The sequence below is a fragment of the Crocodylus porosus genome, unplaced genomic scaffold (genome assembly GCF_001723895.1).
Source record: "Crocodylus porosus isolate Cpor-Errol unplaced genomic scaffold, CroPor_comp1, whole genome shotgun sequence".
NCBI classification, from domain to species: Eukaryota; Metazoa; Chordata; order Crocodylia; family Crocodylidae; genus Crocodylus; species Crocodylus porosus.
The window spans coordinates 6,129,401-6,153,357 of NW_017728931.1; the positions used below are offsets into that span (position 1 = coordinate 6,129,401).

General features: G+C 47.2%; 1 protein-coding gene across 2 annotated transcripts in view; it reads right to left on the reverse strand.

Moving 5' to 3' along the window:
- MERTK (MER proto-oncogene, tyrosine kinase) overlaps positions 1 to 23,957 on the reverse strand; it is a 74,223-nt gene that overhangs the window by 35,129 nt on the left and 15,137 nt on the right. For both annotated transcript variants that reach the window (XM_019544094.1, XM_019544093.1), the window contains exons 5-8: positions 16,216 to 16,302; positions 13,671 to 13,786; positions 3,289 to 3,472; positions 1,275 to 1,426 (exon numbers count right to left, since the gene is read on the reverse strand). In XM_019544094.1, coding sequence (XP_019399639.1) covers positions 1,275 to 1,426; positions 3,289 to 3,472; positions 13,671 to 13,786; positions 16,216 to 16,302 — 539 coding nt within the window. The remainder of the gene's footprint in view (positions 1 to 1,274; positions 1,427 to 3,288; positions 3,473 to 13,670; positions 13,787 to 16,215; positions 16,303 to 23,957) is intronic.

Here is a 23,957-nt window from a genome sequence, read left to right on the forward strand (position 1 = left end):
TCTTGCCTTGCCCACAGATTGTGCTAGGGCTGGGGCAGGAGTGGGCTCCCTTAAGTGCCTTGGTCTGCTGGCTTTGCAAGGGTTGCTCAGCAGGCCAGCAGTGGCAGTAGTCCCCCCATCCCCCAGTGGGCTTAGTTTATAGTGATATGGTATGTTCACGTGTCACATGCAGGGCATTTCCACAGTGCAATAACTTCAGTCTCAAGTGCAGTTCTGCCCATTGTCCTCCCCAATAACCAATGTTTTGGTAGCGCAGTAAAAGCAAAAATGACACACAGCAAAGTTCTGTGTTTTAAATTCAAGATCCAAAAGTTTCCCTTCAAACCACTCCCTGAACTTAAGCTGCTGAGTTATGATGCCAAACAGCACTCTTGGCATGCACAAAGACAAGGCTCAGCAGTATTTTCCAGCAGAGGCAGAATGACCCACCTCAGGTCTAAAACTTATGGGTCCTAGGACCTGAACATCTCCACCGGTTCTCTTTGTCACTCAGCTGTGGCACGGTGCAAGGAGAGCTCCCCTCTGCTGAAGTCTTGGGCACTCAACTGCAGCATAGCTCAGAGAGAGATGCCTCTCTACTGAAGCCCTTGGCGCCCAGCTGTGGCACAACATGGGCAGAGCCCCCTGCTGCCAAATGCTGCTGCAGCCACAGTTTTACAGGCCAGGTCCAAAGGCTGTGCAGGCCATAAGCTGTGAACCCCTGCTCTAAGAGACTGTGCAGCTGAAGAGCCACCTCCAGCATAAATCAGGGGCAAGCCTATGGAACTGGCCTGGAGTCAGTCCCATACCAGGAAGATTTGACTTGGATGTGACTCCCCTGCCACATGCCTCATCATCATTTTCATTCACAAAACGGGTGCAAAAAACCTACTAAATCCAAACTCCTCCTTCAAAGCTTTTCCCCAAGCCTTCCAACATAAGCAAACACATGATACACAGTGCCTTGATGCTATGCTAGAGATGAGATGGAAGTAGTTGTGGTCAAACAAGTTTTCCAGGTTTGCAGTTCTCTTTTAAGACAAGAATAACCCAAACTATTATTGCAACTGCTGTTACTTACAAAGGTAGAACCAAGAACCAGGCTCTGCTGAGCTAGATACTGTATAAATACACAGGGAAGAGACCACTTCATGATGAAAGCACTGGGAACAGCAAGCCAGCAAGAAGGGTAGCAGTCACCGCACTCTGGCTGCTTAATCAGAGCTGGGACTCCTGTCAGCACTACATTATACTTTAGCTATATGTTTGATTGCTACTATGTTTTTCATACTTACAGTTAACTTGGAGTTCTGCCACTGATGCAAAATCTTGTATCCCTGCAGCTCACCATGCATTGGCCCAATGGGTGGCTTGACCCATCTGATTTCCAGGGAGGAGCTGGTCTCATTGAATGACACTGTTACATTCAGAGGTGGAATAGACGGGGCTATAAGAAACAGAGAGATCCCAGAGTTAGAGGGGAGAACACCAGGCAAGCAGGTCCATCACCAGCTGCAAGGGTGTGATGGGCTCCCAGGTCACAGAACCAGACCTGGGAAGCTCAGTGTCAGGGATCTGCACGTCTTGTATGGGGGCCTGATCCTACAGCACATTCCACTGAAGAACAACAGTACTCTTCCAGGGGCTCACAACAGGGTAGTGCTCCTTCGGGAGTTAGCTTCCTTTCCAAGCCCTTCTCCCTACTAAGGGTGCCAGAACTTTGTTCTACAAGGGCCAGACCCTGCCCTCTCCCTTCACTCTTACAAGAGTGCACCTTAAATGCAGCAGGGTTTGGAACTCTGCACCAAGATAGGCCAGTGGGCAGGCCAGGCATTACACCTACTAGCCTTTTACCACCCTAAGCACCACAGTGCACAGCATGGAAGGAACTCCCATATTTTTCGCTCTGTGCAGCATGTGCTGAGCTGAGCATATGTTGCCTCTTTAAAAGATTCGATCTGACAGCCAAACGATTGACATCCATGGAGCAGAAGTGGGCCTTAAAATAACAGTAGAGTCTGTCTGACCAAGGACTGAATTTACCACACCCATTGTGAGATTACTGATACCCACATCAGAACTCAACAGGAACATGAAATACACCTGGATTACAGAGGAGGGTTCACAATCACTTCCCAGGTGAAACTGATGAACACTGCTCAAATATCTTTCTCAAGCTGCTCAATTGAAATGTAGCTGAGTAGGAATCCTGTTCTCTTCCCTGCCCCTCTGAACAGGAAGGATAGGACCTGGCCCTAGCTGCCCACAGCAGCATAGGAGTCACTCCTTCTGGAGTGGAGAAAGAGGTTCCCTGCTGTTCCTAACATTGAAATTAGCCAAAAACTACAGCAATACTCAATTAACCAAACAATCTAGTTGTGCTGCAGGGCTGTGAAATAAGACATATTACCAGGACTGGTTAATATACAGCAAAATTGCAGAAGAAAGGATGACTTGATTAATGGAACACTGAGACAATTAATAAAGAGAGAGGGTGAGGGTTATTAACACCTATGGAGTGAAGAGAGATTAACAGGAATCATGTTGATTATAATGAGCCACTAAGTCAAGTGATTCCCTCACTGCTGCCTGAATAGAAATGCTGGTGCCCCTCCCAGATAGTGGGATTTAAACTTTAGTGAAGCAGGAATCAAACCACTGCATGTTCCCACTGGATCCGGCCCTGGCCCTGCTCTTGCTCCCACTGGGACCACATAGACCTCCACTTCAAATCTCAGTGCTGCAGGAAGGGGAATTGGTTCAGCCCACACATTCCCAATGCAAACTACAAACTAGAGCTGCCTCTTGTGCTGCTGGGGGAGCTGTCAGTGCCCCATAAACCAATGTAATGCCTTATGGATAGGACCGTAGTGGATTCATGGCAAAAGCGGGCTGCGCTGCAGCTCCTTTAATCTTGCAGGTTCCCCTGCGTGCTCCCGCTCCCCCCACTGCTGATCTGTGGAGGAGCCCTGCTTGTGGCTCACTCCTGATTGGCAGGAAAGCAAAAACCATGATTTTAAATAAACATGGCACCGTTTTTGCCTCCCCATTGCTGATTGACTAAGGGGCCCTAGCAGCCCTGCTGCTTGCTGCCAACTGGCGGGAAGGCAAAAATGGCGCTATGTTTAAAACTGTGGTTTTCACTTTCCTGCTGATGGGGAGGGCACGCAGGAGAACCTGCAAAATTAAAGGAACCACAGGGCAGCCTATTTCTGCCATGAATCCATTAGGGCCCTACTTATGGAGAGCTGGAGAGCACCCTACGTTGCACAGATTTCCTTCTGTACATATTAGCTGCTCTTTTCCTACCTCCTTCAGTTGTGCTGGCTGGAATCCAGGAGCTAAATGCAGACCAGGCAACCTCATTTATACAGGAAACACGAACACTATAATTCACCATGGGCAACAGCTGCTGGATGTTATACAGATGAGGCGGCACAGAGATGTTGTAGATCATCAGTGAGCCAACACTTTGTGGAACAGCTTCCTTGACCTACATAGAAAAACAGTTCATAAACAGGGATTAGTCAGCAACAACCTGCTGTATCAGAAGGATGGCGGGAATTTTAAGCCTGTAAACAGGATTCAGAAGTCTGACTCTCTTTCTCAGAACAATAAGCATGGAGGCAGCTGTTGTTTTCTTGATGCTGCCTCAGCCCTCATGGAAGAGAGATTTGGGGAGGAAGACACTAATGACAGCCAGGCCTCAGACTCCAACCTTGCATGTTCATTTTGGAGCCTCACAGTAGAACAGCAAAAATAATGCATATTTTGTGTGCACCCATGTTAACAAAGGAAGACACATAAAACATAATAAAGAAGCAACTTTAAGAAGATCACATTTGGCACTGAACACCCCACTCTAAAATGTCAATAAGAGGCTCTCAAGTTCACCATGACTCAGAGAAAGTTATTTTCTATTAATGATCCCAATATTTTAAGGATGTGAAAAAAGCAGCAAATCACAGAACATACTAGGCAGATCTGTGTAAAAGATCATATTCCCTGCACTGAGGCATCTTTCAAACTGTTCAATTAACTGGGGGAGAAGTCCTGATGAGATCAGCCATAACACAAAGCACACACAATGGGGTCAGACAGAAGCCCAGAAGGATCAGGATTCTTCTCTTGAACTTGCAAGTGTTTTACTCACTGGCACCCTGCAGTGTCAATAGGCCGTGCCACACAAAGACTTTGCTCACATGGCTATTCTTAAAGTGATGGCATGAGCCAGCCTATCAACATCCTGCTCATAGGGAATCTCTCTAGCTCATTGCTACCAGTCTATGATCTCTTGTGCACTTTCAAGGTCAACTGCAAGTAAAGGGAATTTGCCTGATATAATTTACATTACTACATACTGAATACCAGTGAACTTATACTAAATAAAAATGGAGCCAAATGCTATATTTGAACCAATGCCCATAACTCTGATAAAAGTAAATGGAAAATGGCTGCATATGGTAGCATATGTCAGTGTTCAATTTGGCTTACAAAATGCAAAGGAAGTTCATATCAGCAAAACACTCAATAAGAATGTCCAAAGCAGAGCTAGAATGTATGATGAGTGACCAAAAGAATGTACAAATGGATGCTCAAGACACAGCTGAGACTAGTCTTCATTGTGAATTCTACATGCATCGGTGTTATCTCAACTCTAAATGGTTCCTTCCCAAGAAGTTGGGTTTACCTGGATCCTTCAGAAAAAGAACAGGTAACTCCACTTTTGAGGGATGTCACAAGGAGAGCATCCTATTTAATCACTGTCCTGTTAAAGAATTAGCTACACTGTTGATAAGACAGTGCTCAGCTAAGCCAGCCTGAATATTTCCAGGGGCAGGAGGAAAATGGCTTAGTCACAGCAGCGTTTCTGCAGGAATCACGTCTTGTTTTCTGATTTAAAAGGCTATTTTCTAAATGCAGGTCATGAAAAGTAAGTCATAGGAAATCCTTTGACCTTCCAGCCCATTTCCTGAGCTTCAGTAGGAAAGTATTGTTGGATATGCTATTAGATACTGTTATAACACTTATATTAGACTTATTATCTTTCTCCACAGGATGCTTTCCATAACCCCTTTCACTTTCATTATACTTGACACACAGTCTCCAAGATGGTATCAGAGAAAGTATCATTTAAATGTAGGTAAAGGGGAGATAACTGAGAGGAAATGGAAAGAGGCAGTGTGGCTCACTCACTCATTTCATGGTATATCCTGTTCAAAACTCACATTCATCAGCAGGTGCTAAAAGAGCTGTGACTCATGGGCAGGCAATGGACTGAAGATTCGACCTAACCAGTCCTGAATATCTAAGTACTAGGCATTCCCAACAGTGCCACCTAGAACCAAAGGTTCTCTCCGTGGCATGGCATTGGCTTTTTAAAAATAACATTCTGCACAACGTAAGTTCTAACCAAACAACACTTTTTGTTAAAATGTGCAACTTGAAAACATATTTCCTAAGATAAATGTTCCCCAAATAAGAAGTTTAAAAAATATAGAATTTATAAATGTTAACTTTCCTAATAAAAGGCAACAGAAAAGTTACTGTAATTGCTTGATTTCCAAGATGAGTCATCCCCCCTGTTTCCCCCTCATTCAACATGGAGGAAAAACTACCTCATCTTGGATTTGAGCACAAGGGTAGGAGTAAGTTGAAACCATTGCTCTGCCCCCCTACCACAGCCTCTGCCCCCCACTCTAAGACTTCTGCCCTGCATCATCTCCATCCTGACACCACCTTGACTGCCTCTGCTCTGTGCTGTCCTGCCTTGTGTCCCCGCCACCACTGCTCCTTACCCTGAGTTGCAGCTCTGCATCTGGCCACAATTTAGTCCAGGGCTTGGAGAACATGGGTGCTCCAGGCCCTCCCAGGCCAAGGAGTAAGCATGGTGCAGGAGTGGGCAGGCACAGGAGAATGCAGGATCAGGGGGGCAGGCTTCAGGGAGCACAAGCACTGCAGTGGGAGAGCTGCCTGGCGAGGGGGGGGAGCAGGGAAAGGCAGGCAGCAGTGGGGGAAAGTGGTGGGAGGAGCAGGTTTTAGGGGACAAGGTGCAGGGGGGGAAAGGCAGGGGGAGTTAAGGCTGCCTGATTCCTCTGCCACTTGCCCCCTACCATTTATTTCCCCATTGCTAGTTAAATGAATCAATTATAAAATAGCTTATTAAAAAAACAGTAGAACATAGACTTGGATTTGGAACTCTCTTTAACTTCAAAGACAGGATCCAAATAAATGATTATCTATACTTGGCCAATCAGTCATCAGGAACAAACCTCCACTTACTGTACTTGTTTCCATTGTCCTCAGTCTCAGGGCCAGAGAGGTATGAAATGCCTCCACTGTTAAATTCCACAACAGAAACTGGGAATCCAGGAGGGAGTTCCATTGGCTTTGAAAACTAGTTCACTTTGGGGTGTCTGATCATGCACAAAAAAGGAAGAAATGCATCTTGAAAACTACAGTGAAAAAACTGTACCTGCTATCTTGAATTCGCTTCATGAGCAAGATGTGTCGAGGGCATGTTACAGAGCATTAAAAGCCTTCTTTTTTCAATTACTATAGTGGCAATACGTTACTTTAATGGAAGATTTGCTGCAGTGCTAATCTGTGAATGTATCAAGCAGACATTTGAGGAAGAATTCTATAGCCCTTTTTGCACCTAAATGACACTAATCCAAGCCACATAAGTAATGTTTTTTGCCCTTACACATAGTTTGTGATTCTTTTCCAACTTCAGTGTGGATGTGTGCAGTAAACTATACAGGTATGCAATTACTTATGTACTTATGTCCTACTGGGTAGGACCTTTATCGTCCTGACTTCCCAGCACAGAATGTCTAGCAACCAGACCACTATCTAGACCTCTGTCCGATCACTTCTCCTTGCATTTAATAGTCTCTGGATAAAATGTATGCATAACAGTGCAATGAGGAAGTTTCTTTCCCATTAGGAACAAAGGCCCAGACTAGAATGCAGGGGCCTCCTTCCTTCCAAGGTAGCAGCCATTCGATAAGGCCACCAATCCCCTTGCTCCACACAGCTCCTTCTCTTGGTGCCCAGGGGGCCAGCTTCAAAAGGAGGGCTAGAGAGCAAACTGAGAAATGCCTGACCTCTACACTGACCTCCAATAGAGTGCTGTGCTGGAAAGTCAAAGAAATGCAGGTTCAAAAACCATCTGGGAGAGGGATGAGAGGTCATACAAGCTATATATCCTGCTTCCTGGGGAAGTACTATAGTTACTCAGTTATCAGGATTCAAACACAAGTGAGTCCTGCTTACCATACCCACCAGTTGTGGGTTTTTTGCCAGGTGGAACTTTGTGACTTATCTATGCCAAGTATACACGTGTATACTGAAGTTTGCCACACGGAATGTCCGCACTCTCATGGACTCCCCAGACAGCGAGCGTCCTGAACGAAGAACCACCATAGTGGCTAGAGAACTTGTAAACTACGACATTGATATTGCTGCCCTAAACAAGACCCGCTGGGCAGATGAAGGCAGATGTCTTCAAAGCTGGTGGAACAGCACTAGCACAAAAATTTCACCAACTTCTCATCAAAATATGGGTTAACGAGGAAGTTCCACCTGACTTAAAAAATGCCAACTTTAGGCATTTTTACATGTGTGCCAGGAAGCGTGGGGAGGCGCTTTAATTACTGAGCCATGCTAATTAAAAATGCCTAAACATCATGTGGGGCACTTTGAACTAAAGTTCATTTGACGAGCTATAATTCAAAGTGCTCCACTTCCATTTTTCAGTGCAGGGACACTGATACACATGGTACTAGAGTCTGCTGGAGCACATTAATTTCAGTACTCCAGCTGACTTGATTAATTGAGTCTACTCCAACATGCTGGATTTCCAGTGTGTTGGAGCAGGCTCCATGACCATCTTTAAGAAAGGGGAAAAGTCAGCGTGTGGGAACTACCAAGGCATTGTCCTCCCCTCTTGCCAGGAAGATTCTTACTCGCATCCTTCTGAATCACCTCCTCTCCCTTGCCAAAGATGTACTTTCAGAATCCTAGTGTGGCTTTAGACCATCTTGGGGTACCACTGACATGATTTTTGTTGTATGACAGATCCAGGAGAAGTGTAGAGCACAACACCAGGAGCTGCTTATGGCATTCGTTGGCCTACCCAAGACCTTTGACTCCATCAATTCTGAAGCTTTGTGGAAGGTGCTGGCTAGGTTTGGTTGTCCACTAAAGTTCAGTGGACTCCATCACAGGATGAATGCCACAGTCCTTTGTAGTGGATCAGAGACAGACCCATTTACTATCTGTACTGGTGTCAAGCACGGCTGCGTCATTGCCTCAACTGTTTTTTCCATCTATCTTGCTGTGATTTTGATTCTCATTCATGACCACCTTCCTCCTGGAATTGGGCTTGAGTATCAAATGGACAGTCAGCTTTTCAACCTGCAGTGCCTTCACAGCAAAATGAAAATTACCAAAACTGGCATCACTGACTTTCACCCTTGACAATTTCTCAGGTGTCTATCACAGCCTGGGACTCTCCCTTAACATTGGAAAGACCAAGGTACTCCATCAGCCTGCCCCAGAACAAGCTTCCCCCTCTCCCACAAATTATCATTGGTGGAGAACACCTGGCAAATATTAAGCATTTCCCATACTTTGGCAGTCACCTAGCACAGTCAGTCAGTCTTGATGTAGAAATCAAACATAGGGTGTCCTGTGGAAAGCTGCTTCGCCATCTCTTTTCTGACTGAGATCTGCAAATGGAAACTAAGATCCTGGTCTACAGTGGAGTGGTTATCCCTATGCTTCTCTATGGATGTGAGATGTGACTGACAATACTGAAGGTCTTAAGCGCTTGAAATGGTTCCATCAGTGTTGCCTCAAGAAAATTCTTCATATTAGATGGGAAGACCACTAAGCCAATGCCAGCATGCTCTCTGCAGCTAACATAACCAGCATTGAGGCAAAGAATATGAAGCATCAACTCTGCTTGGCTGGCCACTGTGTGCAGATGGCTGACTCTCATCTCCCGAAGCAAGTTCTCTTCTCTCAACTCAGTCATGGTAAGAGGACCCGTGGAAGACAGCAGAAGAGCTACAAGGACACCCTGAAAGCATACCTTAAGAAGGGTGGCATCAACCCTACAAATTGGGAAGTGCTGGATGGGAACCGGTCTCAGTGGTGCTGCACCATACATCAAGCCTAATTCAAAGAGAACTGTCTTGCTCAGGAAGCCAAGAAATGACAGAGGAGGAAAAAAAGTGCACAACGTCCTGGCCAACAGTTGTGCCCCCACTCAGGCACCATTTGTCATATCTGTGGAAAAACTTGCAGAGCACAGATTGGACTCCTCAGCCACCTTAAAACTCACCAGTAATTCCCCCATCCCCGCAGCAGACATTATCCTCCTAACAAGGGATAGTCGATAAAAAAAAAATGTAAGTGTGTGCCTGTCCTGACAGTACGTGGCCTACTGAGCATGCTCAGAAGTTGTGTGGCCACTTAAATGTTCGCAGTGCATAGAGAACAGAATCACACACTGTGTTCAAGGGCCAAAAATGCCACTTATGCAGCTGGAAAACTGCCACTTGGTTGTATAAAGTGAAATAAGATTCAGGCACTTGTGTCTCAGGATCCTCCATGGCCTGACACTCACTTCCTGTTCTTTCCACCCTGGGCCTACCCAAAAGGTCAGACTGGGTACTGGCATAGCAACAGAATGGCTGTGGCACAAGCATACAGGTGCTGCTGTCCCTTGTCCTCCCAACTATGGAATAAGGAGCAATGAGGAGGGAGCTGTGCTTGAGGCCTGGCAGAAAGGTACCTGCCCTGCAGACATGTCCTCACTGTGCTTTCCCAAGGACAGAGGTAGAGACAGGCATGTATACTGTTCAGTACCCTCGGCCTGTGTGCTGGCCCACCAGGACCCCAAATGCAGCTGAACACTGTCATGCAAAGTATCTACCCACTCCCATGTGACAGATCTGCAGTGCTACAGCTGCTAGCAAAGCTGCTGTGGCTACAGAGGCTGGGGCACGACTCACTGCTTCACAACCTGCATTCAGTTGCTCCACGTGAAATGTGAGCCTACAGTGGGGTGTTCACAATCCACTGATTAAACATTAACACAAGCTGAGGCCAGCCATAGAGCAGTATAACCATTAACTCACATTGTCTTAGGAATCATAGAACAATAGGGCTTGGAGGGACCTCACAAGAATATACAGTCCAGGCACCTGGTCAAGGCAGGATCATCCCTGACTAAACCATCCCAGGCAAGTGTCTGTCTAAACTGCCCTTAAAAACTTCCAAAGATGGAGATTCCACGATATCTCTAGGTAGCCTGTTCCAATGCCTGATCACCCTCATAGTCAGAAAGTTCCTCCTAATCTCTAACCTAAATTCTCCCTGCTGAAACTTGAAGCCATTGGTCCTAGTCCTGCTCCCTATGGTCCTAGAAAAAAGCTCATTTCCATCTTCTCTGAAATCAGCCTTCAGGTATTTGAAGACTGTTATCACAAAATTATAATCTTCTCATACTCTTCCAGTGAACTGGCCCCTAGTGGGCTACAGCACAGAGCAGAGCTCCTCCATTTCTCAAGCAAGCTAAAGACAGCAGCCCAGGGAGCCATACTCTTCAGCACCCAGGGTTCCCAGATAACATGATTACTACCTTGGACACTGGAGTTAGTGCCCCTGCATAGGATCCCTGCACAAATACCTCCTGCTTTTAAAGTGAACTCCCTGGGTTTGCATCAGCTCAGAGAGAGCAGCTGCTGATCTTTGCCCACTGGCAAGATGCCAAACCACTGGCATCTCTTAACTAAATTAAGTGGAAATTATGTGAGCGCTGATGTGGGAGCTGCCACCACCCTGCATCTGACCTCATACAACCCTTTTAATGTCTTGCCCTTTCTAAACTTTTCATGCCTCCCACTGTGTGACGCAATGCACAAATGCCAGACAACTTTTCTCTGAGTGCTCAGATTTGGAGAATTGCTACACACCAGCTCTGATGCCTCACTGGAGACAGTGATACCATGTAGCAGGGGTCTCGTGCTTCACAGACCAAGCTCCTCAGAGCCACAGATGAGGCACTGACTGCCCTTTCTGTTGGCTGCTGTTCTGATACACTGCTCTCCCACTGCACATCTGTGCTATCACATTGTGACTCAGGCACACAGTTGCTGGAGGCTTCCACCAGCCCTCAAAAATAAGGGATTTACTACAGTTTCCAGCCTGTTTTCCTCATTGCACTGGGTTGATGTGGGAGCAGGATTTCTCCTACTCACACTGCCAGGCAGCATGGGGGCTTCTCAGCCACCCTCTCAGCCCTGGCCTCCACCCCACTGGGACACACAATGTCACCCCACCTGCCTTTTTGGCAGTTCCTGCCTCAACCTCCCTGTACATTTCCAGCTCACTGACAGCCTCCCTAACATCAGGCTCCAGCTGAAAGGGTGCATTCCCACTTGATGAGACTTGGGCAAAGGTCTCTTTCAAGCTAAAAGTATTTCCCACCAATCTCAGCAGGACAGCTTCCTACACCCCTCCAACCCACTCTCTCCCCTCCCTGGAAAACTGCCATGGCCATCTAGCTTCTAGGAGTCTTGTGGTGTCAGGATTCGTGCTCATGTGCCACCCCTGTTCAGTTAGTCATCACCTAGATTTATGTTAGCACATGGACTTTCTCTACAATGAGCAGCTTTTCAAGACACTGAGCAGCTACAGCCTGAAGCTCCATGGATGACACACAGATGGCTCAAGTGTGAAACAATCAGCTGCAGCATACTTACTGGGTATTTCCTGGCAACCAATACCTGTAGATTCCAGATCTTCAGCTACGCTCTACTGGAAGAAGAGGCATCTGCTGGCCCCGGGCCCATCCTGTTGCTCCTATACCCAGCTACTGCCCCAGGTACAGGAAACAGTCTGTCAGTTCCTCACAGACCCTGCCCCATGCTGCACACAGAGCTGGAGCCTAAATGATGCCTGTCTGGGGTCTCTCCCCTTTCCTTGCTTGCTCATATATTTTGGACTGAGGGCTCAGTAAGATGCCTGCTATGCAGGCCAGGCACACTGCTGGTGAGCACCTCTGGATGCAACCTGCTCACATCATTGGTAGTCCCTTGATACAAGGATGAGTCTTCCAGTTCAGTAAAACTGCAACCCACCCCTGTCCTGAACACAGGAGTGCATTCCTATCACATCCCTGCTCTGCCTCATGCCATTACAACACAAGGTTGACTAGAAGCTACACAGATTGCAAATATAGGGACCATGAGGTATATAAAATAGTTTGCATGGATTTCACAATGGGTTTAGCAAATTGTCATTAAAGCATGTCCTAACCTTCCCTCGCCCCCAAACCCTCCCCCCGCCCCAAACAATAACAACAAACCCAACCTGGTTTGGGGGTGAACTGGGGCCTTCTAAGGATCTCTAATGAAGCATCACCTTTCCTTCTTTTACTACCCCCAATCCATGAGCCTCCCCAGGGGCAACACTGGCCTGTCCTGATCACCACAACCTCACAACTGCTATGACATACTTGAAAGTGTGTACTGCACACAACTGAGCATCAAATATCTGGACACCAGGGACCTTCCGGCATCAACTCCATAAAATCATCAGGCTAGGACCCTTGTGTCACCTCAAACCACCTTCCCATCAAGAGGAGAGATACCTGGCTTGCCAAGTGCCCCACAAAGACAAAACACATATCCCATGCTTGAGCCAATTATAGTACTTGCCCCAGGTTGAAGAGGACCCCACGTTCTGATTTGTTAAACATATGCACCCTGCAATCAACACAGCCTTGCCCAAGGGCTCTCCCCAGATGCCCAGAAGCAGACAGGCAGGGCCAAAAAGGATTGATTTCCTGTGTGCAGCCTCTGAGGGCCCCTGCAATGCACCATGTAAAGAATGAGGACAGGGTATAAGTGCCATACCTACAGGCTGGGGAACTACCATACCTACAGGCTGGGGAACTCCTTTCTTGTCAGTATAAAGGTGGAAAAGGATCTTGGAGTCATCATTGACTCCAAGATGAACTTGGGCCGGCAGTGTGGGGAGGCAGTCAGGAAGGCCAAACATACCTTGTCATACATCCACAGATGCATCTCAAGCAGGTCCAAGGAGGTGATCCTCCCCCTCTATGAGGTATGGGTCAGGCCGCAGCTGGAGTACTGTATCCAGTTCTGGGTGCTGCACTTCAGGAGGGATGTGGACAGCATGGAGAGGGTCCAGAGGAGGGCCACTCGCATGATCAGGCGGCAGCCGGGCAAGCCCTATGAGGAGAGGCTACGGGGCCTGAACCTGTTCAGCCTCCAGAAGAGAAGGCTGAGGGGGGATCTAGTGGCCTGTTACAAACTAGTCAGGGGGGATCAGCAGGCATTGGGGGAGTCCCTGTTCCCCCAAGCCTGCCAGGAGTGACCAGGAATAATGGTCACAAGCTGGCAGAGGGTAGATTTAGGCTAGATATCAGGAGGCGCTACTTCACGGTCGGGGCGGCTAGGATCTGGAACCAACTTCCAAGAGAAGTGGTGCTGGATCCTACCCTGGGGGTCTTTAAGTGGAGGTTAGATGTACACCTTGCTGGGGTTGTTTGACCCTAGTACTCTTTCCTGCCATGGCAGGGGGTCGGACTAGATGATCTACTCAGGTCCCTTCCGACCCTAGAAACTATGAAACTATAAGTGCATGCTTACCTGGACACTGCAGCTGTTGAAAGGAGAATAGCCATCAAAGCCTGGGATCCAGGCAATCAAAATGTCATGGGCTGATCTGTTCCGAACATGCACATTTGTGGGTGGAGATGGTATTCCTGCAGGAAAAAGCCAGGCAGGTTCAGATCTGGTGTACATAAATGCTATCCTTGATGAACACAATGCTTATCTCGTGTAGCAGGCAGGCATCAGGCTGCAGTTCAAAAACAGCAGATTTAGGCATTTGTGTGGGCAGGGAATACCACTAATTCAGTAAAGAGGAGGCCTGCAAGAGACTCTTGCCTCACTACACAGGAATAGGTTCAGCCTTCCTCATGGTGCCCGCTGGCTGTTTGTGGTACAAGGGAGACACTCACAACCAGAAGATTCTAGAAAGCATATTCAAGTAGCAACACCCAAGCCATGCAGAGAGGTAGAGAACCATGGCACCCCAAGGTTTCCCGACAGCTCCAGACACGGTGGATGTCCTGCAAATGCTCATTCTCTGCGGCAGAGGTGCTTTATGCAAGCTCATGGGTATCCAGGCAATTTAGAAACTGTACATGCTCATGATGCAGGTGTCACATAGTTAAATGTGTTTGGAAAGCTGTATTCCCTCCAGCCCCTTGAAAAGCAGCTCTCCTGGCCAGGTATCACTGATCTACTGCATATGCCAGGTCAGAACTGCACAAGTAACACAGAAAATTGGTTGGATTCAGTGTCTGACAGTCAGAAATATATTTATCCTCATGGGCACACCACTCAGAGGTAGGGGATGGATTGCCTGACTCAGGGAGGGGACAGATAGGCTGGCTACAGAGCTATGGAAGGCGTTATAATAGAGCATGGCAGCGGAGATGCCAAATGGTGGGTTTGAAGGCACAGAGAAAGCTGCAGGAAGTGGCAGGGGGGCTGTCACTTGAACCGGTGCCATTGGGACCATTGGCAACTCTTCTCCCCAGCAGTCTTGTGCTGGGCCCAACAGCCAGCAAATGTTCCCCTCTGGGGGAAAAGGACAGGTAAAAGGCAGTACACTTGCCAAGACAGTAATTTTACAAAGAAGGGCCTTGATTTCCTGTCATCTTGGGCTATGTCCCTGGTGCTGACACTGCAGAGAGCTGGGAGTAGCTCTTACCATGCTCTGAACTTCTCTCATGAGCCAGAATAATGTCTCCCTTTGCACAGGGCATCCAGTCCTGACACTGCTCCATCCCATCCTTCCTGGATCCAGCTACCTGCCAACAGAGTGCAGTGGCTATCTGGGTTTGGAGTTGTACCTAGACCCACTGCTCCCTCTGCTTGAATGTGCTGCTGCCATGAGGCCAGGGTGAATACATATACAATGGTATTATGAGGTGCCCCAATTTGCAGGATAAACCATTTTAAAAAGAGGCCATCCAATTAGTTTCCCTGGAAAAATGTTGCAAGCCAGCCTGGCCTGGCTTTAAGCACATGATAGCTTTTGTCCCAGAGCTCTGTTGGCCTGCTGCAGAAGCCCTAGAGAAGTGCATGTATGTTCTTACACTGTCAAGAGAAATGTTTGCAGCCCTCGGTGTCGGAGCAGTGCTATTTTGAAATGCTGACAGCAGGGCAGAGAAGCTGCTGAGTGGAAGAGGACTATTTCTGCGGCAGTTTGTGAGTGCCCTATGGTTGTGAACTGAAAATAGAATTCAGCCTTGATGTGGAGTGAATGTTACATTTCAGAGAAAACTTCCCTGTGACTGCCCAAGGTGACTCCTGCAAAAGCATTTCAAGAATTTCCATCATTTCCTATGGAAACTCTGAGGCGGGCTCAGCATACAAAGGAAGGAAGAGAGTGATACAGCCCTTCCAAAACAGACTTTCAGTTGACAGTTCTCTTTTCAAATGAACTTCCAGGCACTTCCTCTCTGAGGGTCAGTCCTGTGGAGCCTGGTGTGCACCACTGGCGCTGAGCGGGCAGGACAAGGGTGTTGCCACAGTAGGCTCCATGCTCTTGGCTCTCTGCGACATGTTTTTTTTCCTTTGCCAGCTCACGTGGGGTTCCTTCTTGCAGACAATGCTGAAGGGGTGACCCTTCATGCTGCCACTAGAAGACCCTCTTTGAGTAGGTAAAAACGTCAGGCATTTGTTTTCTTTGCTCTTGTCACAACGGTCAGGGAAGTAAATTAAGGTGACATGCTCTACTGTGAAGGTAAGGATCTCTGGCCACAGTGTGGTGCACTGTGACTACCCACTTCCCTGAACCCTTCCATTGAAAGGACATCCTCCAGTTCTTGGAACACTTGTGGTTTGGCCTCTCTTATCCCAAGGAGAGGATGGAAGCACCTTCTCTCCCTGAGGAAAACAGCCCAAAGAAATGTCTGGTGAGGTGACTGGTGTCATCTCTGGCCCTAACATAGATATATCCCAAGTGAGAAGGAACGACATGGGTATTTGGAACACAGCTTCCAGGAAAATATCCTCATTCCACAGTCTCCCTAGCCACACATGGCAGTAGGGAAGAAGCCAGGCATCCTTCAGAGATGGTAGTATCAGCAGCGAGATGGGCTGCCTCTTCATTCCTTACCTTTTATGTTAATCTGCCCTTCAGTTGATGTACTCAGTCCTTTTCTGTTGTGAGCTTCACAGCTGAAGACTGCTGGTTCATTAAGCCCTGAAATCAGATAATATGGACACTCAAGTGAAGAGTGACAAAAACATGATTTTTCTACCCTGTTTTACTTTCAGTTTCATTCTGCTCTTGACTCAGTCTCAGATTACACGAAGGAACAGATTTCCAGGTGTCATTCCCACAGCCCATGCATGCCCAGGAGCACTCCTCCAGGCACCAGGAGGGTAATTCAATAGAAAAATCAAAGCTTCTCCTCATTTTAATGCTTCTTTCTTTTCCCAGAAATACAACCAAGTTCTCTTTGCACTAGCCACATCCAATTTGTCTCAGGCTACATTTCTGCTTCAGCAGGGCATTGGGGCCTAGACTGAAAGGTCAACATCCTGATCCCACTTATGGCACTGAAAGCCTCTAAAGAAGAACCAGAAAGCATACGAGAATGAGAAGCAAGGGGTAGACCCAGTCCTTCAGGTCTTACAGCCTGTCTCAGTTATCCGATTAAAAGCAAACCTGGATGTGGACGGTGCTCAATCTCCGATATCAGGGCACATTTCCAGGACAGGAAATTCAAGGGAGGATCCAAGACAATTTAGGTTATTCCTTGAAGGTTGCTCAAGCCAAGCAACTCTGTGAACTGGCAGAATTACTAAGAACATAAGAATTGCCACTGACTGGGTGAGACCATAGGTCTACCTTGCCCAGTATCCTGTGTCACACAGTGGCTGAGAGTGGGTGCTGAAAGGAAGAAAGAACCAGGTATGAATAGGGCTTTTCCCCACTGTTTGTCTCTCACTTGCAGCTTCCAGCATTTAAGATCTAGGAAGTTCTAATTCAGAGGCTGTGTCTCTAACTCCCATGCTCAATAGCTATTGATGCCTCTTTCCTCCAAGAATGTGTTCAATCCCTTTTTGAACTGTCAATTTCCACAACATCTAGTGGCAACGAATTCCACACTTTAATTTTATACTGCATGAAAAAGAACTTCCTTTTATTAGTTTTAAACTTACTACCTATTAGTTTCATTTTCTGACTCCTACTTCTTATATTGAGAGAAACAAGTAAAGAAATCCCTATTTACTTTTTCTTCGCCATTGAGTAGTTTTTAAACCCTTCTCATGTCCCCGCTTCAAGTATCTCTTTTCTAAACTGAATAGGTCTAGTCTTTTTAGTCTTTGCCAGGGTCCAGACTGGTAATACATAGGATGGCCATGGGGATGCCTCATACAAAGTTCAGGACCCGCCATCTGAAAGGGGGCACCCTGGAAAGCCACTGCTGGACTGAATTCTCAAAGTGAAGTCACCTGAGAGGTTGAAAACCCCAACCTGACTGCTGTTGCCTCCAGTTACAGTAGCCTGGGGACCCTAGGCTGTGTGGGGCTCAGGTCACACTCAGCTGAAGCATTTCCATGGTTCTGCACCCTCCTACATCTGCAACAAACAGGAAGTTCAGAAACTTCTATAAGAGCCCAAAGAGCCACTTTATGAACACTGCTCTCTTCTACACATAAAGCACGCTTTGTCCTCTGAAGCAGGGGGCTGTCTCTCTGCCAGTCCTCTGGGTGTGACTCCCATTCCAGCATGGCAGGTGAGTGTGATGCTCCTCTCTGGGTGTGACTTTTGGGGAAATGTCTTCACACAACTCAGACACATGCCACAGCCAGCCTTACACTTAGCTGGGCCAGGGGGTCATGGCAGTACAGCTAAAGCAGAATGGAGCTCAGGGCAGATGAACCACCTAAGTACTAATTAGCTTCCTGGGGTGGGTGGCATTGCAGGGAGTTCTGCAGCCTACACTGCACTCTGTGGGGCTCTGGCTGCACTGCCCAGAGGACCCCACGCTAGCTCATTTAAAGCTGTCTGAGATATGTCTACTAGGCCTATACGAAGCAACAAGTATTTGATTCAGATTTGGATTTGGCCGAATTGGAGGGACAGTGATTCAATTTGGTGATTCAAATTGCTGTCCCGATTCAATCTCACTGATTCAGATTTGGAGATTCAGCACCAATTTAGGGATTTGGCCATAGACTATAATGGGGAATCATTAAAATAGCTATAGCTCTTTTACCATATTTTTTCAGATTCAGATGAAAACGCAGGGAAGGTAGCCCCTTCTGAGGGCATGAAGCCTGCCAAGTTTCACGGAGATAGGTGCAGGGGTTTCTGTGAAAGTGCTCCTCAAACTGTTAAAACTCATATCACTTGTGTGTGTTAAGGCAGAGTGGGACAAAAACAGCAGGGATGGAAGCTGCTCGTGCGGGCATGAAGCTGTAGCAAGAAGCCCCTTGCCTGCACCCTCCCCCTTTTGGTGCATTTCTCTTTTCATCTTTTCATCCTTCCACCTTTACTTCCTTCCTCCCCTCCCCCTCTTCTTCTCTCCCTCCATCATAAAGCATAGGTAATGAAATTACAGTCTAATAAGTATTTTATAAAATATAAGCATAAGGATATAAAATTATATAGGTATTTTATAGAGAATTAAATTGTATCTTTATGAAATTATACTTAAAAGGCATTTGTATAAGTATAATGTATTATTCTGTATTCTTATATTTTTCCCATTATCTATCTCACTGTGCCATGGCATTTTACCTTTATATTTCATATTTTATACTTCTAAACTTTTACTGAATATATTTTACTTCAGAAGTAAGTTGTATCCTGTAACAATATTAGAAACCATTGTTGAAAGTGGGGAATCAAACTGCTGCTCCTCTGTGTCAGGTTGATCTCTAAATAATGGGAATGGGGTGAATGAACAAATGATTGAGTAACAGGCATAGCAGGCTGTGATAACAAGGTAAGGAGCAGTGATTAACACCTGCAGACATGAAAAGGAAGAAATCAATACCAGCACTAGGAGTTCATTTAACTCTATTGTCAGCAGTGGTGATGCCTAGGGGGTGCACAGGGATGCATGTATACTCCCTGAGAGTGCTGGTGCACCCCTGAAAGGCTGAGCCCCCCATTTAAGTGACAGGCGGGGGGGCAGGTGGGAGTGTCGGTGCCCCACCCTGTGAGCACCAGTCGGGGAGTGGGAGCACCAGATGAAGCACCTCAGCCACTTCCAGAAGCGCCGTGGTCGCTTCCCAGTCAGCGTGATCAGCCACTGAGGGAACCCCGCCCCAGTCAGCAACATTGGCCATGCAGGGACCCGCCTGGTTGCTGACTGATCATGGGGTGGGGTGGGAGGAATGTGCCCCCCCCCCCGCCGCCCAACTAAGGTGGCACCAGTCACCCATGATTGTCAGCGCAACAAGGCCTCTGGTTTGAGTTAATCAATGCTGGAGACCAGTTCCTAAGATTGAATACAACCTGATCAACTGCTCCCATTCATGCCCACTCCCATTCATGCCCATGGTCACCCCATCTCCCTCCTTCTTCTCAGTTTGTCTGCTGCAAGCCTTCCAAATCTCTGAATCTCTCTGAATCAATTCAGAGGCTTCTGATTCAATTCCGACCTTTTAAGAGGTCTCCCACTTCGATTTGGAGATTTGGCTGCTGAATCGGGTTGAACCTCCTCCAAATCAAATCAGCTACTGAAGCTTTGCACAGCCCTACCATTAAGTCCACCTCCACCAGGGTTTGTTAGTTTTGTCATTCCTCTGAGCCATAAACACACACACTATGGCTGAGATGCTCAATTGATATGAAATGACATGGAGTCAATGGCCTTGCTGAGGCACACTGGCTCCTCTGCTTTTATCAGTGACTTCTTTGGCCATCCTTTCAGCTCTCACTCCCCTGAAAGCCCTTTTGCTGCCCCCAAGGAATGTTAAATCCTATAAGACTATTTTAGCCAGATTGGAAGCAATCAGTTTTCTACCCATCTCCCTGTCAATCAAACCCAATGCCCAAGCATGGATTGAAAAGCACAGTGCAGAAACTCAGACCTATATAGAATTCTTCAAGCAGCAAACAATACATACTTTCCATTTAAACTTCATGCCCAGGGCAAATAATCTTCCAGTTGTGTTTAGGCTGCAGTTCACTTTGGTACCAAAATGGTTGGGGGGAGAGGAGGCGGTGCTAACAGGGCAGAAATACTGCCTACAGATCATGCCATTGCTTTTCCCAGCAGCTTTAGACCATGATCATGTGATGGTCAGTATTTCTACTGGCAACTGTTTCATTCAAGTAGGTCCTAAAATTCTGTGATTAAAACTTAACAATATGTGACATACTCTCCTGTTCCTGCATCTCCACAGATCTCAGTCACATGAGGAAATCAAGAGGAGAATCTGGCCCACCTTCTCTAAAGCTGGCTTTGTTTTATGCAATACTCAGGCTTTCTTGAAGTGTTCCTGACTATTTTCCAAGGCACGTTCACTCCGTAAACCACATGGCTCCAGTCCTGCCAAGTAATGCACATGCTTAACTGTGCTCACATGTGGGTGTTTGAAGGAAGGGGGCCTGTGTTTCTTTGGTTCTTCTGGTCTCCAGTGCTTATAGGCCCCTCCTGCAGTTTTGGTTTGTTTTGATTTAGTGATATTGCATTAAAGTGCTGAAAACACACAGCACAATCAGTACAGGTCAGTTTGAAAGGCCTAGTTCTACTCCCAGAACATGGTCAAGGCAGAGACGTGCATGTAAAAGAGAGCTGAGTTTAGCCAGCAGAGAAACCTGTATGCCCCTGTACAGCTGGGAAACCAGGAAGGTCTCTCTTCAGGTAGAGCCACACTGAGAACAGGTATCTGGGCCTGGGAGTTGGGATGTTTGTGTAGAGCAGAGGTAAGCAACCCCTAGCACAGGTGCTAGAGCATAGCACACTAAGGCATTTTGCTTAGCATACATGCCTGACGGCAGACAGTCAGAAAGGTGCTGGGGTTGTATTGCCACAACAAGGATCAGGCCCTTTATATCTCCCTCACTGCATGCCCTGGCATGCCAACATCTTACAAGTCAAAGTTGTAGGTGTTTTCTGCCCTAAAACATTGCCAACCCCTGGTGTAGAGGCTGACTGAGCTCAGAAGAAAGGGCTTTGCAGAAAGGATGCCCTGAGGAGACTATACGTAACAAATCCCCTAACATTCACTGCTGGGGTCCAGGCACTGATAGTACCCTCAACTCCCCTGCTCTCTTTCTGAAGAACACTGTAATTGAACATTGCAGCTAGCGGGGGTGTAGTGTGCCTTGAGACAGGGGAGTAGGCAGCCCCAGGCCTCCATAATCGACACCCACACTGAGGCATGTGGAGACAGGGGAGCAGCAACTCAGGGCTGCCGCTCCCCCATCTCCATGTACTGCTGCCTGGATTGCTGGGGCACAGCATGCCTCAGTGCAGGGGCTGCCTGCCAGCTAGCCCTGTGCTGAGGCACCCTGTGCCCCAGCCAGCCTTCCCTACAGCATATGGAGCAGTGGGACAATGTGTCCCACTGCAAAGTGCATGAGCAGGCGCATGCACTGTGGCACAAAGTAGCAACACAAAACTGTGCCACTATTTGTGCTGTTGCAAACTCACATCCCTACATGTGTGGACGCAGCCATTTTATGTTAGAATAAGATGGATATGAGTCAGTGGTGTGTCTTTGTTGCCAAGAAATCTAACAGCATACTGGGCTGCATTAGTATGAATGTTGCCAGCAGATCAAGGGAAGTAATTATTCCACTGGTGAGGCCACATCAGAGTACCGTGTCCAGTTTTGGGTCCCCCACTATAGAAAGGATGTGGACAAGTTGGAAAGTCCAGCAGAGGGCAACAAAACTGGTTATGGGGCTGGGGCACATGACTTCTGAGAAGACACTGAAAGAACTGGATGTATTTAGTCTGCAAAAAGGAAGAGTGAGGAGGGATTTGACAGCACCCTTTAACTAACTGAAGGCTGGTTCCAAAGAGGATGGAGCTAGACTGTTCTCAGTGGTGACAGATGACAGAACAAGGAGCAATGGGCTCAAGTTGCAGCAAGAAAGGTTTAGGATGGATATTAGGAAAAACTCTCTCACTAGGAGGGTGATGAAGCATTGGAACAGGTTACCCAGAGAGGTAGTGGAAGCTCCATCCTTGGAGGTTTTTAAGGCTCAGCTTGACAAAACCCTGTCTGGAATTATCTAGTTGGGGATGGTCCTGGTTTGAGAAGGGGGATGAACTAGATGACTTCCTGAGGGCCCTTCCAACACTAATTTTCTATGATTCTATGTTCTGCAATCTGGTGCCAAGATCTGCAGTGAATCAGACATGTGCACAGCCGTCCGGAATCCTGTCCTAGACTGGTGCACAGCAGCCACCTTTCAATGGCCTTATCGTAGACACCAGTCTTCACTTAGGGGTAGAAGCCACAAAACCAGGCTTTATTTTCAGAATCCAGAAGAAAGGGGAAGTATTCTCACACACTAGACTGGAGAATTCTTTATCAGCTGTTGTTGACATGAAGTTCAAAAGGCCCTGCCCTGTGTGTCACACTCCTTCTCTGCCTGATCCTTCACAGTACTCTTTGGGACACTGGCTCCTTGGCCTGGAAGGAAGGCAAGGACCTGAGATTTGGGCTCCCCAGAGGATTAGTTGTTGGCTCCCACACTTAAGTGCCACATGTCAAATAGAAAGGATACAAAGAGCTCTAAAGCTACTACTGACCTCCTCAGTCATGGGAGTTGGGGAGCCCAGTAGCAATTTTGCTGCTGCACACAGCTGTCCACACAGGAAATTTTTTGCCACTGGACAATTCTCTGCCTCAGGCATGGCTGTTAAGCAGCTGTGTCCTCATCCACTACTGGGAACCACAGAGGATTTCAGGGGCTCAGATTCTACTTTTACTTGCCCTGGTGCCTGCAGAGTGGGAGGGTGGGAGCCTGGCTGTAGAGGAGGGAAGCTGTACCTTTCATTGCTCAAAATGAGACATGGAGGAGGAAGTTTTCATGCCTGCACCTCCACCCTCTGATCTGGGGTGGCTGGGTCCCTAGCACTGCATTCCAGTGAGTCCTACCCCAGATATAGCAGGGCTGTTGATCAGTAATCTGGCCACAGACATCCAGGTGAGGGAGATTAAACAGATTAAACAGCCTCTTACCAGTGTCTAGTGCAAAACTAAAATAAATCTGCTTGCTGTGAGTCAATACCACCTTCAAGTCTGTGGAAATTTTATCACAAACTTCAGCAGGAGCAGAATTTGTTCCTGTCCAGGATGACTAGAACTCCTGAAATCACAGAACCCTTTCATATCACTTCTGCTGCAGAACCCCTACTCCTATCTAAAGACTAACACGGAGCCAGTGACCCAACCCCGCAATGGTGGTCCACTGTCTCCCAGCCTGCTCTGCCATTATCTCCAATCTCTTTGCAGAACTCCTGATGAGCTATCATGAAACCACAGGTTCAACAGAACACAGTTTGGAAACCACTGGACTATGATACGTTGGATTAATAAGCCTTATTCAGTGGCAAGTCAACTGAGCTGTTTTTCTGTCATTACAGTATTAAAGGCTTGTTGCAATGCTCTACAGCTCTTCCATAGAGATCAGGGTTTCACACATACACACATGCAAGATGTTCTCCTCCTTTGAAAATCTCTATTGTAAATCTCTATCTCTGTTGTATTCCATCAACACCGGCTACCTTGTTATTCTTCATTTTCCCGATGGCACTCCCGACTAATTAAGGACAATAAGAAGTCCTTTTTTAAATACATAGGGGGTAAAAAGAAGGTCCCAGGTAATGTGGGGCCCTCGCAGGACGCGTTGGGAAATTTGGTCGTCACACCAGA